General features: G+C 44.1%; 1 protein-coding gene across 1 annotated transcript; it reads left to right on the forward strand.

Moving 5' to 3' along the window:
• Positions 1-1,684: 1,684 nt before the first annotated feature.
• Positions 1,685-10,346, forward strand: LOC146173808 (uncharacterized). The gene is made up of 4 exons (XM_084584552.1): positions 1,685-1,900; positions 5,749-5,800; positions 8,689-8,973; positions 9,974-10,346. Exons 1-4 carry the CDS (start codon positions 1,700-1,702, stop codon positions 10,060-10,062), a joined length of 627 nt encoding a protein of 208 aa, XP_084440678.1. The 5' UTR covers positions 1,685-1,699; the 3' UTR covers positions 10,063-10,346.
• The last annotated feature ends 6,950 nt before the right edge of the window (positions 10,347-17,296 follow it).

Raw genomic sequence — 17,296 nt, forward strand, 5'->3', positions numbered from 1 at the left:
GAGCCGACTTACCTTGGTCGAACCACTGGCAGCTGACATGGTTAGCACCGGCTCCATCGGCGAGAAATTCGCAGTGACGCAGTCAAATGAGAAGAACTTCACGCCGACTCAATAAATGAATGAATGAAAACTTTATTTCGAGAAAAGAAATTCTCCCGGCGTGGGTGGGTCCCTCAGTCCAGGGCTCCAGTGGCCTTTGCCGTCTTGCGTGCTCTGTCGATAAGTTTGAGCTCGTCAACAGGCGCCGAGCAGGACCGCGCAGCCTCCCACTGTTCCGATGTTGGTGTGGTGTTTATTGGCGCTACCTGTGTTTTTGACACGCCCATGTAACATGGTAGAATGCAGAGGGTCCCCCCATAGTGGGTCATTATTACCATATGTTGTGGGATGGGTTTTACAGAGTTTACTCAGGTTGGGGTATGGTCTGTAGCTGTCTCCAGGAAACCGACCGACTGCTCTCTGTTAAGGTCTCCATGGGGAGGTGGGTAGATCCTCCTAAGGCTCTTTGATGTTCAAGGATGACTCCATAGCGTCTAGTGACTGCGTCCAGTTCCCAGTCGTTGTGTGGGCCCCCCAGTTGGCGTATGCTCTGGCATTGGCGCCTGCATAAGATCGGAGGCACACGAAAGAAGCTTAGCAGTAAAAAACATATTGTACATCGACGCGACCACACACAAAGAACAATACGGAGCGGTAGCCAGCGTGGTTGATCACCAGCTTAGGGAAATCAACTGCGCCTCGACCAAGCCCAACAACATTCTCGAGACTGGGGAAGCGGCAATCGCTCTCGCTATCACCCACCAGGGCGAGGAGGTTACTAAACAAATAATTACCGACTTGCAAGAAGCATGCAGAAGGTATAGCAGCGGACCCATATCCACTGTGGCTATCCCCTTACTCAAAGCAAGAAAAATCACCTTTTCGAGATTCTTCATGACGTGGGCACCAGTCTTTATTACGTAAGCGTATTACGTACGTATACGTTCCCTTTTCGTGGTTGCTGTTGTTGTCTCCTTACTTTTTTAATGCCATTTCAATTCATGCTGTTCAGTTATAGACTTCCATGATGCCTTAACTCCTACGTTATAATTTATTTTCACATTTATTTTGATGTTATTTTGCTTTCCTTTAGGCTTCATATGTCCCGTTAATATTACGTTGTGTGCTTAGCGGGCCAGCAGACTTATAAAATAAATCAGTGCAATAAGTTCTGCTCTTGGTATGTGCACATGGTTGTGCTTCGATGGATGTCGAAAAAAATCCACTCCACACACACACAAAAAGACAGAGTGAACTGTCTACCCCGTGCTGCCTTTAATTTGCCTTTCACTTCGACAAATAAGTGTAATACAGATCGCTCTTTCTAAGGGAGTGTGTTTCCTCATTTTGATTTCTCAGCCTTTTTTATTTCTTGCACAACCATGTCCAGACGTATTTTCCTCCAGTCAGAGTCAGTTATTTCATCTGAAACCTAGCGCTTCAAGAGTGCCTCGAGCGTGTTTGATTGAAAGCAATTTCCTGCTAAATCCTGGTCACAGGTGTGCATTCCCGCCTTATCGGCGCGTCATAGGCGACACCTTTGCGCCATACCGGAGACCTTTGTTATCAACTACGAGTGATTGCATTGAAGCACCACAGACTGCCGGATCTACGTCTCTTGCACCGGATGTTTTAGCTGCTTCTTATCTGCTCTACAGCGATGTCGTCACTCGACATCTGCCTGCTGGAAGATCAGTCCCTGAATGAAAAACAGGCCGCCGTGTGCTTCGCAGTTAGGCTATTCCATTCCCACATTGCTAACAGAACAGAAGCTGCAATGGCTGTCAGTTTCAGATTGCTCGGACACATTTTGGCCATCGGAAGCATCACATCGGCAGTATACGGTAGCCCGCAGAAAAGGGTAAGTTTGAAAACTCGCTTGAGCACACAGCGGTAATATTTCGCCTTTTCCGCATAGTTTTCGGTCATGCCTAACAACAAATATATAGGTCCGTTTTGCCAAACGACAGTGATATTTTTACAGAAATAAGGGTCAACCTTGCGCATTAGAGTGGTTTGTTTTGGCCAAGGAGGAATTAACAAACGGTTGCTCGGTTCAATCACCTAATAAAGAAATTAGTTGACTCTAGTTTAGAAAATATTTACAAAAATGTACCTGTCTCTTATATTCTTTATTATGTGCATTAGCATATGTCTATCTCTGATATAAAGTATTATTCTCTTAGTTTTCCCCAACATGATCACTTCGATACTGATCCAGCCATATGCAATCAGATTTTTGTTTCTTCTTCCTTAGAATTAATTCAGGAATCTACAGGAAACCGTTAATTGCGGCCTGAGTTATTTCCCTCCATTCGCTTGAATATCGATCATTAAATATTTGTTATTTATTTCCTAGCTAGAAGCCGACATAAAATATTTAAGTATAGTAATCATTATGACTAGCAGCTTACCGGTATCCCTCAAGATGAAAGTATACAATAGTTGCATCTTACCTGTACTCACCTATTGGGCTGAAAGGTGGAGGCTAACCAATAGAGTTCTACTTAAGTTGAGGACAACCCAGAGGGCTATGGAGCGAAAAATGGTAGGGGTAACATTAAGAGATAAAAAGCGTGCAGAGTAGGTCGGAGAAATAACTCATTACCGACATTCTGACGGAAATTAAGAAGAAGAAATGGACATGGGCAGGACATGTAGTGCAAAGAGAGGATATCCGATGGTCGCTTAGGGTAACAAACTGGATTCTAAGGGAAGGAGAGCGTAGCAGGGGGCGGCAGAAAGTTAAGTGGGCGGATGAGGTTAAGAAGTTCGCAGGGGCCAAGTGGATAGAGCTAGCGCAGAACCGGGTTAATTGCTGAAATATGGGAGAGGTCTTCGCCCTGCAGTGGGTATAGTCAGGCTGATGATGATGATGATGAGGATGATGAGGATGATGATGAATCATTAGTGTGAATGTGGTTGTAAACATTATCAGGATCTTAATTTTGCAACGTTCTTTTTTTTCATTCACCTAATCCTTTCAAATCGACAGTAACTTGCTGCTCACCTATCCTATTTGGATCAGCCTTGCGCTTGTATTGGAGAACATGACGATGCCTTTTTTCCAGTAAGCGTATTTACGATATTTAAATTTTATAAAAAGGTTACGTAGTGGTTAATCTTCACTAAGGATGGTATAGAGGCGGAAGCAATGTGCATAGAACTCGTTAGTCTAAGCTTTTCATCACTTACCCATGCTTTGCAATGTTTAGCAAAGTACTTAGCTGGTGATATAGGCTTTTATTACCAAGAAGGCCTAATTACGGTCTTCAGTAGAACATTGTTAGAGTACAAGAAGACAACTACATTCCAAGTGCAACATGAAAGACCGTATGCTTAACATGGGAAGCAACTGGCAACCGATATGACGCCATCTCGCTCCAAATAAAATTAAGAATAAAACACAATGTTGCTCAGTAACCTAACGAAGGGACAAGCGAAGCTGACATCTTGGCACTGATTCGAAACCCTCTGGCAGTTCTATTACGAACGGCTTTTCAAAGGAGGCTTTAATCCACCTCGACGAAATACAGTAAGTCAGTAGCGATGTTTATGCCCTTGAACCCACAGCGCGGTGGCGAGTACGACCACCAGCCACCTTGGCACTCTAAATACTGTACGTCTGCAAACAGAGTCGTGGAGCGAGAAAGCGCAGCTTGATAGATAAGTCCACGTATACTGTTCTCGTCAGAATTTCCACACCTGAAATTATGGTTGCAGTGTTGGTTGGGCCAATACGCTTTGGAAAGCCGGTGGTGTGAAGGCTTCCTTGTTGCATTTAAACTATATATGGGACGGTGACGTATTAGCCTGATTTCCTTGCGGTCGAAATATATTATTTAAAGTCAGCAGCAACAGAAAATTCAGCGTTCTAAGGCCACTTGCTTTGGGGGTGACGTCATTTTTGCGTTGAGCAGTCACCATAGAGGTGCAAGTTTGTTTCATAACAACGCTATTTACTTTCCGTCTTCATCTAGCTCATCCGTGTTGTGGAAGACTTTCCTCGCTGTTCATATATGGCGTTGTTCTTTTCATGAAAAGGCACAAAAAAAAGCAAAGATGCGTTAACCATCGCTTTGTTTATTTAGATTTCATGCGGAAGCTCCTGCAGATATCTTTTCGAGTGAGGACACGACGAAAACAAATGAAAATGAAGTTACCTTAGACATACTTTCCCTATATGCGGCCAGAATTCGAGTCCGTTTGCGAGCGAGAAATGTTTGCTCAATATTGTTATTTGAGATGCTGTTAGTGTTTTGCGAGTGGAAGTTTGTGATAACACATGCATTTTGGTATATACTTTAGTTGATGAGAAGTGCAAAAAAATACATCTATTGAAGCACTGCCTCGCCCCAGTGGTGCAGTACTTAAGATGCTCGACTACGCGTGCCCGAGGGTGCGGGATCGAATCCCGGCAGCAGCGGCCGCTTTTCTTTGGAGGCGAAAAGCAAGGCGCCCTTACGCTGTGCGATTTCAGTGCACGTTAGGTTGGTTTGTGGTTTGTGGGTCTAACGTCCCAAAGCGACTCAGGCTATGAGAGCCGCCGTAGTGGAGGGCTCCGGAAAATTCGACTACCTTAGAGAACCCTGTAATGAACCTCCACTACGGAGTCTCTCATAGCCTGAGTCGCTTTGGGCAGTTAAACCCCATAAAGCCATACCGCACTATTCAAGCGCTACCTGCTCGGGTTCTGTTGTCAATATAGGGTTGTAAAATCGAGCTGATGAATAGCACTAATGAATAGGGAATAGCGAGCTGATGAATAGTGAAGGACTGCCGCAGTTCATACCTTTATTATTGCGACTATAAGGCGCTGGCGCAAAGGCAAGAGACAAAAAAAACTGCCTGAGCGCAAGAGACAAAGCGGTAAAATTAAACTCCAAATAGTCTTGTAAGGGCCAGGAGGCTGTGACAGCTAATACGGAGACGTAAAATGTCGTATTATATTTAGCCGTGTGAAATAATGAATAATTGCCAAAATATTCAGGTGCAATCAATAAGTTTTTCGCAGCAAATATGATACCGTCTTTTTTTAGCTCACCAATGCGTTCAAATTCTGGTCCCGGACGCAGCGGCTGCTTTTCGGTGGTAGCAAAATGCAAGGCGCTCGTGTGCTTTGCGATGGCATTGCACGGTAAAGAACCAAGCTGGTGGAAATTTCCGGAGCCTCCCCCCTACGACGTCTCTCGTATTCTAAGTCGCTTTGGGACGTTAAATTCCTTAAGCCAGAGATGAAATTCTCGCTTCTCAGTCTTGCAATCAGTAGTGTACCAATTTTGGTTCTATTGTGACCATTATACTATTGAAATGTTGCTTCTTACTGATTTCATTTCTATTCTTGATCGCCTCCTTTATTCGTTTACGTTTATACACTGATGGTGATTTTCATTATGCTGAGCCAGCCTTAGTCAGCCTTTATCTCCCCTTATTTCTAGCAGAAAGAATTTCTTCGTTCCACGTGCACACCTTGGAAGTGCAGGTTGACCAGAATGCTGGCGCTACCATAGACGCTTTTTTACTTCTTGTTTTTCTTAGCGTTATTAAAAACAGACCGGAAGAATAGAGGAGACGAATACGACAGCGAGAAAAAAACTATAAGCATCGGCTCTGTGTCAAGTACGCTCCACAAATCATCATGTAGTTTCCTTAGCTACTTTGCTGCATGCGTTGCAACATGCAGGACTTATGTTATTCTCTCCATTTCAGGAGGATACGCTGGGCGTTAGACAGCTGTGGAATGAAGCACCTCCAAAATTATGTGAGTTGTGAGACAGTACCGCTGCTATTTATGTTGAGGCTCTACTGGCATTGTTAACTATAATCATTTTGTCAAGTCTTAATAATTTAGCTATAGGGTCCAAATTTTCCCGAAGCGAATCAACTTTAGTGTCACGGCCAGAGTCGCATGGCCAATTGCCTTTTGGGAAGTGTAGCAGATTGCTACCATGTTCATTAATAGATCACCGCCACTCTTTTAAACTTAGAAAAATAAAACATATAGAAGAGTTCAACGCTACTGAACCGAATATTGAGCGAAAGCAATAGCTGCGGGTGACCGAGCATTCTTCTAATTCTTCTTTTTCCCCAGCCTAAACATAAAGCCCCGCTTTAACCAAGCCGTATGAACGTGCCTTAGTGGCCTAGAGGGGTAACGCAATACCAAGGTTCTGGCTGACTGATTCTAACGTAAGCGTCCCATGTGAAACGAGAGACCCAAGTTGGCAGCTCCTGCCAGCCCACATATAAAGCCCCTCTTTAACCAAGCCGTATCGACGTGCCTTATTGGGCTGTAGGAGTAACGTGAATGCCAGGGTCTTGGCAGGCTGATTCTGACATAACCGTCCCATGTGAAACGAGAGACCCATGGTTGGCAGCTCCTGCCAGCCCACATATAAAACCCCTTTTTAACCAAGCCGTATCGACGTGCCTTATTGGGCTGTAGGAGTAACGTGAATGCCAGGGTCCTGGCAGGCTGATTCTGACATAACCGTCCCATGTGAAACGAGAGACCCAAGTTGGCAGCTCCTGCCAGCCCACATATAAAGCCCCTCTTTAACCAAGCCGTATCGGCGTGCCTTATTGGGCTGTCCTTTAACAGGGATAATAGCCCTCTCCAAGTTGCACAGAGAACCACACAAGAGCACAGCCAGTCTAGGCCTCCACAAGCGAGCTCGAGCAGCGCAGCGGCACTTCGTCGTTCTTCTCCTCGTCTTTGTGATATCCTCGCCTGGTTCATCTTCGTCTTCATAATATTTCTTTCTCATAATATTTCTTCATAATATTCTTTTTCAAATTACATACAGCGACGTTGTCTGTCAAGACATTTCTTCACAATAAGGAGATGTTTGTGCCCTGGTCGGTAAATTGTCGTCTCTGTAACGTGCCTGAGACAATTGATCATTGCTTTATTCTGTGCCGTGATGCTATGTTCTTTTGGGACATACTACAAAGAACTCTTAAAAAGGACATTGAAATTACGCCTTATACAATTAGATTTTTGCCTCCTGACAAAAACTCTGTCGTGCCTTACGATCTATTTGTGTTGATGGGACTGTTCAGCCTTCGGAAAAGCCGCATGATCGACAGGCATGCAGAGCCACCAAGATCGTCGAAATCCGTGTTTCGGGAGCCGTGTGCTTTGGTGAGAAGTGTATATGCTGCACGTGAAGAACCTCCAAACTGGATGCCGTATCTAGACGCATGTGTATGTCTCCCAGACTTTTGATGTTCTGATGATTGTGCATTGTCGGGCTGGGGATATGACGGGCTCGTATTAAGCAGCCCGGTAACTTTAGACATGGACATGTTTAAGTAAGTGGAGTTGTTCCTTTTTACGGAAGTTTTTCCATTCAATAAAGAAAAAAAAGTGCCTTATTGGGCTGTAGGAGTAACGTGAATGCCAGGGTCTTGGCAGGCTGATTCTGACATAACCGTCCCATGTGAAACGAGAGACCCATGGTTGGCAGCTCCTGCCAGCCCACATATAAAGCCCCTCTTTAACCAAGCCGTATCGACGTGCCTTATTGGGCTCTAGGAGTAACGTGAATGCCAGGGTCCTGGCAAGCTGATTCTGACATAACCGTCCCATGTGAAACGAGATACCCAAGTTGGCAGCTCCTGCCAGCCCACATATAAAGCCCCTCTTTAACCAAGCCGTATCGACGTGCCTTATTGGGCTCTAGGAGCAACGTGAATGCCAGGGTCTTGGCAGGCTGATTCTGACATAACCGTCCCATGTGAAACGAGATACCCAAGTTGGCAGCTCCTTCCAGCCCACATATAAAGCCCCTCTTTACCCAAGCTGTATCGACGTGCCTTATTGGGCTGTAGGAGTAACGTGAATGCCAGGGTCCTGGCAGGCTGATTCTGACATAACCGTCCTATGTGAAACGAGAGACCCAAGTTGGCAGCTCCTGCCAGCTTGGGGTCGTCTAAAGGTCAAAGGTATTCAAAGGATAGTCACCACCGGACCACGCTCTGCGAGCAGTATTGCTTTCCCAATAATATACGGACGGCCACATAATTCCTACAGAAGACGCAGTAGCCGAATATAAAGTTCGTTATAAACAAATGCACGCTCCATGACTGACATCAGACTGATACAACAGCTTTCCAAATTCACACACATGAATTTCTTTCCACAGTCGGTCTCATGGTTGGCAGTTGGCATTTAAAAGACAAATACATACTTAGAGCGGGCAGAAAGTACCATTAAGTAGAGTGCGCTGATCGTAATTGAAACTCATGTCTTGGCACGTCACTTCCTGGTGTCTTAGTCAAGCAGAACAATTTGGTTAAAGAACAGATTTTGTGATCAAAGAACACACTTTGGTGCGCAGCATGACTGGGCTACCTTGTTGCACCATGAAAGAAACTATTTATAAATAAAGCGGAAATCATTCGAAGCGCACTGTGCAGTCTTGCTTTTCTGGCAGCAAGAAGTGTGCCGTGGCTAGTTTCACAGAGATATCTAAATGGTTAATGACAGGGAGTAGCTGCTTGCTTGGAGAGATTTATATTTTAGGTCCTCCCATAAAAGCAACGCGGTTTGTTTATTTTCTAAGCTGCAACAAGTGCTCCCTCATCTGGCACAAACGAAGCCATTCTAAGTAGTTGTAGAGTTTAACTGGCGTCTTTGTGTTACAGCGCCCGGGATTAGCAACTTCAACCTACGGCCACTGAACTCAACGTCCCTGTTGGCAACGTGGCAGTCAAAGTACCCGGAAGGCATGATGTACATTCATGTCTGCCCTCTTGTTTCTTCTCAAAAGTTATGTGTTCCCTACTTCATCGAGGCTAAAAAAATGCAACGCCGAATCGACAATCTGAAGCCCGAAGCACAGTACAACGTTACGTACCATTACCAAATTGTTGTTGAACACACGTCGTACACGTCGGAAGGTTACAGAACCGTCACCATGCCACCTCCAGGTAAGGTTCCAAAAACGTTGACAGACTGTTGACAGACGTCAACAGTGTAGAGTCCAGGCGATCTGCTTCTGAGCCACTTCTTGCGGCTTGTAATGGATTTCTAGTGTTCCGAATATCTTGACGGTGAGAAGAAGTTTTACTCTACCCTCCCCAACAGGAAGCAGCGGCCTCCAGTTATGCTAAATCGGCACCACTAAACAGCTCGAAAGTAGACCTTCTGGGATCTGCACTTTTGACAAAGGCTCTACATATACCTGTAGAAACGGCTCGTTAAGTGCCTTAAGGATGAGGTGCTGTGCCTCACTCTGGACCTTCCAGAACACAATTTTATGACGTAGTAGTCGAGTAAGCGTCATGCTGTCAGCATACAGGTTTAGGAACATAAAAGGGCTATTCCTATATTCCGTAAGGATCTTGACGGTAAACGGATTTTCAGCCAGACATGACATTAACAGCGTTTTTTGCATCAAAAAGACGCTGCGTTGATCTTTTCCGGTTATTTCAGTAAAGCATTTAAGTATTTTCACCTCAACAACTTTATTATTATTAATTTTTTGCATTTACGAATGAGGGTTTGCTGCCTTGTGAGATTGCATTATTACACCTTGTTCAATATAACGTTTCTTGCCACCAGTTGATGGCAATTTATGGTCAATGAACACATTACAGGCTCTCGCTCTCCGAACACATGACGTCGAATTACAGACTTGCGAGGCCTGCTCCATTCATGCGCTACATAATTTATATAATTAATCAAACTCATATTCAGAAGCGAGTTGATGCCGATAGTTTTTCCTTCGATATTACTTGTTATGTATCGATTTTGAGAGTTTTATTACGCTTTTTCAAGCGCTCTCTGTGTGTGAATGCTTCTTAACGTGTACGCTAACCGGGTGAAGTGCTTAACAGTTAATATTTCTATTAAACTATGGCATGACCCTAAATCTCTCAGTCGTATTTCTCTCAAGTGTTTCCGACCCGCTTTTTTATCCTTCAACAGGTTGGGTGAGCGCCGCATCGTCACCGGTCTTGAATGCTCTCCTGGTGCTGACGTCATTGCTCTACTTCGTCGTAAAAGGATTAGTTTGAAGTCACCAAGGAATGAAAATTATAGTAGACTTTTAAGGGATTATTTCTTTTAAGAGACAAACACTGCGCTATGTCCGAAGCGCCAGACTACTCTTAATAATTTGACTTTTCCGGCTTTGCGAAGCCGTATGCATATTTATTTTGCACTTCACGGCACAATCACAAGGCAAGGTGAAACATTCCATCCGCACACAAGTGGATCAGTTGGATCATTGTAAGAAACATTGCTGATTTCAGACATGAGGACGCAATAAAATTGCGAATAAAGATTTTTCTTTCCTGTTCTCCCGAATTTTCCATTTTCTCTTAGTTTACAGTGCCGGCTATCAATTGCAGCTACCATAACTTTTCAATATGGAGCCTTTAAAACGCCTCAGACTTCATCGCACTACAAAATCAAAAATCCAAACAAATTCACAGCTGATTTTGTAAGCTTTCAGGAAAAACTCAGGTTTATTTGGGTTCTTGTCGTGCAACTAGCGAAAACACTGGACTTAGTTTTTACAGGCACCTAAGGCTCAAAATACAGATTTTACCCATATTGCAACACTGATTGTAACACTTTTTATGACTTTTATACATCTTTATATGTGGAACTGCAATTTCCTTCTAAATAATTCGTTTGTAAAGGTTGCAAAAACGTCCTTTCCTTCTACCCCCCCCCCCCCCCCCCCTTCACCCGCGCAAACTCTCTAGAGCCTTAAGCAAACACAGCATCTTTTAATGAAGCATACCGGAACGTTTTCTTCTCGGGTTGATCTGCAGCCGTGCCGCTCTCCGGCTGAACACCAGGTAAACAAATTATAGCAGACCGCTGCTGGGTTCAAGTCTATCAGAGACACTGAGTATTAACATAGGACCGGCATCAAAACTTTGCCGCGTTTGAATCTACAAGACGCTGATATCAATCAAAAGCACAAAAAAGACGTAAGATCATATCGTCGTAAGTCTGACTATACACACTAATGGACTAATGCTTCTTCAGCATACCTGCTATTCCCCCAGTCCTCCGTGAGCTGCCTCCGCATGATCTCCGCAAAGTTTATGATCTCTTCTTTCTACGCAATATTTTCCTTTATGATGTGCAAGTAATATTTAACTCATCCATTTTCGCAAGCATATTGCTCCGCGCGTTTTCTTTTATTCTTTTATTTTTCGCTCTCTGGAATTTCGAGCCAGGCTGTAATACCATGCAGTTTGGAACATGTTACTTATATTCTGATTCGGCGATGACTTGAAGAGCTAGACCTGAGCGGCGGGGAAATACTTTAATTCGATTTATTCTTCTTTAGTATTGCGTCTTGTTCTGCGAAAAGAAAAACAATAACAGACCCAGGATGAATCGTCGACGAAATGCTGCTTTAGGAAGGCCACCCGCAGTAAAAGAACGGGTGAAAGTAATTACGAATTTAAATTGAAAGCTGTTCTAGACAGAAAATTAAGAAAGACTCAAACTATTGCACGACAGATGCGTAAACTGTATCAATCACTGGAAGCATGCGACTCTGCAGCTTCCACCTTCGGTCGCTTGGGGCGGCAACATCGCTGAAGGCTCCGACCACGCTTCATGCAAGAAGCTTTTCGGTTATAAGCCAGGAATACTAGCGACTATAGGCAACGAAGGCCCACCGCTACTACCCACATAATTTGGTTACCCATAAGTGTTAAAAATTTTCCCCTTTATAAGAGAAAGTTCCACTTCTAATTGGAACATTTCAGTCAGTACTTACATAAAAAACAAAATGAAATCTCCGTTTGTCTCCAGCGTTAGGTGGGTTTACTTAATTTCCGAATACGAAACTTTCAACGGTAGCATCAAAACCATTTGCTTTTCGTGAAACCTGGTTTATTGCATCCTCGTTATCAGAACGGAGATTTGAAAATAGAGTACTCAATTCGATTTCGAACATAAAGTTGGCCTTCAACACACAGAACACGTTCAAAAAATATGCAAGAAAATTTACGCCTATTCCTAATGAAAGTCTCTTTCCCAGTGCAGGGTAGCAAACCAGATTTTTCGTCCGGTTAACCGCCCGGCCTTTCCTCCTCCTACTACTCCTGCCTTTTCCTAGTCTCTCTCGTCTGATGCGAAAAGAGCTCGTTCAAAGCGAGATGCCCGTCAGCTGCTTACGAGATGTCTGGTGGGCGCTGATTTATCAAGGGCTATCGATGTCAGGGATCTCTTTCTGCACAACAGAAGTTTCATATGGTCACTTTGACAAGGAATGCATGTTTTCGCTTTGGCTCCTAGTGAGGCCTAAAAAATGAACGCAGAGGGGCAGAGGATAAAAACAAAAAAGAGGCCTTAACGGCGTCTGTGCGTCTTTATGAATTCACATGTCCACTCTCTAAAGAAATCACGATTGTCTTTGGCAGCGCTGAAGGTGATTTCAGCTGATGAATATACCTGCACCAACAGTACCTTCGGCGTTTTTCACGAACCGATGACAAAATTATCTCCAGAAATATATGAGCTAATCATGTTCTACAATCACAACAATGCTTGAGTCCACTTTAGGAGAAAGTCCTGGCTACCTCACTGACCTTCAATCAGCCATAGATTTCGCGCCAATCGCGGCAACACTTCGTAGAAGCCAAAGTGGTCAAAGTGCGACGTGCCTGGCTGGCATCCATGCAGAGGAACTAGCCTGCAGTCAGCGCTGGAAATCTAATGTAGTGTTCCCTTTAAGTGCGAACAGTGCTGTACACCACATTATCAATGCATACACGGATAACATGAAGTAGTGGTGAAGAGGTTTTTTCTCTTTAATGTGAAAATCTGCGCTCTCCTCTTTTTACGACAATTTACCACTCCAGCACCAATATTTATGATTTCAGCTATATCTTCAAAATGCATGTCAAAGAAAGCTTGCTAGCACTAGAGCCCAATGCACAAGAAGCACAGATCTTTCAGAAGATGGCTTCAATAGAAACTGAGGTCAACTGGGTCCAAGTTTTGGTCCTATTAGGATTCGGTTTTTCGTGAATCCCTTGACGCTGATTCGGCAACAAGAGATCCAGTAATACTGTTCAGATAGACTTTGGAGTTAAAAATATTTTAAGAATATATTTTGCCGCCATTCGATTCAAAGTGACGACGTTCGTGACGATACCGAATTCATTAGTGGAGCGGTGCCTTTGAGACCAGCGAAGAAATCAGGCAGTTTGATTATAAAAACGGCACTTAGCGGCGATTGTTGTACACTTGCCATTTGTCACTAAAGCTTAGTTTTCAGTCAAAGGAGGACGTTTGTTGTAAGAACGAGGTAATCAAGTAACAAAGACAATTTCAATTTGTTCTTAGAGCGCAAGTGAAATCGGAATCCCACCGGAATGGCAACCACCCAACCCAAACTGCACCTCATTTACAGGCCACATAGCTTTCCAAACAATCAGTCGATCACTCAGTCAATCAAACCATCAATTAAGTAATCAGCCAACCGATTAGTGAAAAAAATTATAGAGCACTGCAGAATCTGCATTGAAGTAATGCGAAAGCACGAATGCTGCTGTTGGTTGCTTCTGGTTGCGTCTGGTTGCTTAATTCACTTCTTGTTTTCCATTTTAGTGTTTGGTACTTCGTAATTACGCGCCAATCTCTTCCTATGCCCTTTTTCGGCTCTACTTCTGGTTGCGTGACGTCACATCTTCTACCTCACAATAATTTACTTCTTGTTTACCCATTTCAGTCTTTGGCACTTTCAAATTATGTCCTTTTTTCGTCTCTACTTCCAGTTGCGTGACGTCACATCCTGGACGTCATATCCACTACGGCACCTCTTTTTCTCTTTCCGCTTTCCCACCTACCTTCCTCCCTTCGTTTACGCGTGGTTCAGGTGTTCACCACGCGAAAATGAAGGGAGGAAGGTAGGAGTGAAAGCGGAAAGAGATAATCAATCAATCAATCAGGTGTTCACAAAACAAGTGTGGCAGATACTGCGCCTTCCCTTTCCTGGGAACCAGTTATTCTAATTATTTCCTAATGAACTCGTCTAATTATTTTTTCAGCAACAACATCCCGTCACCCTCTATCGATTGACACCCGTCATTAAACTCTACCACTTCTCAATACCACTTCTCGATTTTTCGGACACGTTCTGCGGACACGGTCTGCGTTGTTATTGTGGCTCTAGGAAGAAGGAAAAAAGGACGCACGGGCCTGCTACTGGCTCTGTAGCTGAGACACCATCACTGCCTCGTGCGGAAAGAAGAGAAAATAGAGAAGAAAAATTTGTCTGGCTTAGCTTATGGTTAAGCCTAGGATGCGAAGCATACTAGCCTAAAAATTTAACCATTACCTGGCTATACCTGGTTAGCCATTCATAGACAAGACATTGCCTGGCTATACCTGGTTAGCCATTTTATAGACAAGAACAACTCATGTGTTACTCTGCTTCTTCCTTTATTTTTCTCAAACCAATAAATACACTATGATGATCAGCCTTCAGCACGCATTTTCCGTTTGGTAGTATTTCGCCGCTCGAACCGAGTAGAAGTACTCGAAGCTTCATCCTTCACCTCGGCATCGGTTGTCGAACGCTGCTGTCTAGCTGCATACTGTGCACGTCGCTTGCAAAGCCGTACTTCTCGTTCTTCTCCCGTTTCCGTGGCTGTTTGTAACTTGCGCTTTGCGGTCTGACGAGCCGCCCTCTCCCTGGCAGACATCTCGCTGCTCAACTGACTCAACGAGTGCGTCGCCTTTTATACAATTGCGTGACGTCAGTATCTCCTAGCGGTAGGAGCGGGAGTTAGGACGCCGGCGGAGGAGCCCCAGCTTTCACAACTGTTGTGACGTCATATCACGTGGTGCGCCGATGTAGGTCAAGTGGTAGCTACGCGGCCGCGCGTGGCGCAGCAAGGAAGAGCTCGGTTGTGCGGCTAGTATACTTTACATAAAAGAAAAAGAAGAGCGAGAGAAAGACGCACGCCGCAACAACAGCCGTCGTCCACCACCGAAGCAGTGGCGGGTGCAATGGCGGCCTGCGGCCTACAACAGATAAAATTCGGTGGCTGGCTAGCCCCCGCCACAAACGGCGTTGGCCTACCGTCCCAGCCCCGTAGGGCCAGGAACTGCCACCCTTCACCACCTCCCTCACTGCCTGCGGACACAATCTGCTAACACGGCTTGCGGACACGCTCTGCGGGCACGGTCTGCAATGGAGCGAGTAAGTGGTGAAGGGTGGTAGTTCCTGGCCCTACGGAGCTGTATTGGTAGGTCAACGCCACTTGTGGCGGGGGAAGCCAGCCATCGAATTTTATCTGTTGTAGTCCGTCATTGCACCCGCCACTGCTTCGGTGATGGACGACGGCTGTTGAATTGTGGTGTGCTTCTTTCTCTCGCTCTTCTTTTTCCTTTCTTCTCTATTTTCTCTTCTGTCCGCACGAGGCAGCAGAGGTGGCTCAGCTACAGAACCAGTAGCAGGCCCGTGCATTTTCTTTGCTTCTTCTTACAGCCACAACAACAACACGGTCTGCGGACAGAAATCTGTGAACATAGCGAAATAATCATTCGCATTAAGGGGGGATGCGGGGCTAAAATCGCGATTTTAAAAGAAAAAACGTGTTTTTTATTTTTTGCTATTTTGGATCCTGCATTTATCAAAGAAGCTTCTCACCAATTTTGGTAGTCATCAGCGCCGTAGAAAATAATAAAATGAATTTTTTTCACGAGGTGGTGGAGCGCGTTCGCTGCCGAAAGCACCTATGAACGCTGCTTTCAACGCGCGGCCGCAAAGCGGGCAAGAAACCGAACGCGGAGTGGAACGCCACATTAGAAAGTTTGTTTTTCGCACTTTCTAGCCAAAGATGACCTGCTGTCGAGAGTACAGCGCACAACTAAAAAAAAAAAAAACGGAAAGCCTTATTTTGGGCCGGGCAATTGCGGATTGGCTGGAAAACCGAAACTGAAGCTTGGATTGGCCGAAACAAGACAAGTGACCTTCGAACGCTGTTTTTGCGCCAAAAGTAGCCTGGCTAACCAGACTGCTTTAGTAAGTCTATAAATAGTAAGAATATGGAACCCAGATAAAGAGGTACACCTAGCAGGCAACAATGGAGAGCATTTCACGAGCGCCGACAAGGGCGCCGGACAGCTGTAAAGCTGAAAAAAAGAGAAGGCGACTCGAAGCAATCACCACAGGGCAGCGTCGAGTTGAAGAGGAGGGCCCTATGTATGCAGCAAAGCACTTTGATTAATTATTTTTGCTCCGAAAATTAAACAGCATGTTCCGAAATGTTTGAACTCATTTTTCTAAGTTCGCACTTTTTGCGAAAACACAACCTTAGGAAAACTATCATTTCCAAACTCTTTCGCTATAAGCGGCTTTCAAGGTGGTTTCTGGACTATATTTTTGTCGGGAACAAGATAAGGCACTTTTTAGATCACTAATTACTCTCCAAGTTAAAAAAAATTGAGATATCTGACATACAATGACAACAAAAAAAATTAAGTTTGTTTTCCAAATGCAGAAATTTTTACAAAAATGCCGTAAAAAGCCCGCAATTCTCCTTATCCTGCATAATGAACTATCTAGAAGGTATTCAATCACAAAAAATTAGTATATCTTCATTGTTTTTGAAATGATAGTTTTCCTAAGCTGACACACTTCTTTGTTCAGTATAGCAGCTACAAGTTATTACCTATTTGTGCTAGGGCAATGAAATTTAGAATATATTCTAATAAGAGGAAGGTAAGCCACTCCAGAAAATTTTATGAAAATTGGTACAGCCGTTCAAAAGTTGACCCTTTAGCCTAGCATCCCCCTTAAAAGAAGCAGTTCGTGCATAGCCAGTAAATAAAGATATGAGACATAGAATTACTGATGGATTGTTATAAACATTAAACCGTTAAATCTGTGGCCACCAGTCAATCGGTTTTGAGAACGCTAAGGTCTGATACTTCAGTCGTCGCTATTTGATAATCTCGTTTTAAGGAAGTGAACTTGTTTAGCATTATTGTGGACTCATAATTACAAACTTTATATTACCACCGATTACTGCCCCAGAATTTTACCAGTCTCTTGACTGATATTGATAATAACGCGTCTCTTTAAACAATAAATTTTCCCTGCAACAGTCAAGCTCCGCCTATCTAACCGCACCAATCTGAGCATCCAGTAACAGGTTTCATTTTATATGCACCTCGAAAAGGGCGTGGTTTTGTGACTTACAGAAACTTTGGTCCTTTAGTGAGCATTACTTTAAGATACAACATTTGTAACATTCAAAGGTAACC

This window comes from Amblyomma maculatum, chromosome 11, assembly GCF_055883805.1.
Source record: "Amblyomma maculatum isolate TAMU_Amacu chromosome 11, ASM5588380v1, whole genome shotgun sequence".
In the NCBI taxonomy this organism is placed as follows: Eukaryota; Metazoa; Arthropoda; class Arachnida; order Ixodida; family Ixodidae; genus Amblyomma; species Amblyomma maculatum.

Bases quoted from the DNA above. Each gene is read 5' to 3' on its own strand.
- LOC146173808 (XM_084584552.1), top strand. From the start codon at position 1,700: ATGTCGTCACTCGACATCTGCCTGCTGGAAGATCAGTCCCTGAATGAA. The intron at 1,901-5,748 runs GTAAGTTTGAAA...TCTCCATTTCAG, and splicing joins ACGGTAGCCCGCAGAAAAGG to GAGGATACGCTGGGCGTTAG. The intron at 5,801-8,688 runs GTGAGTTGTGAG...TTTGTGTTACAG, and splicing joins TGAAGCACCTCCAAAATTAT to CGCCCGGGATTAGCAACTTC.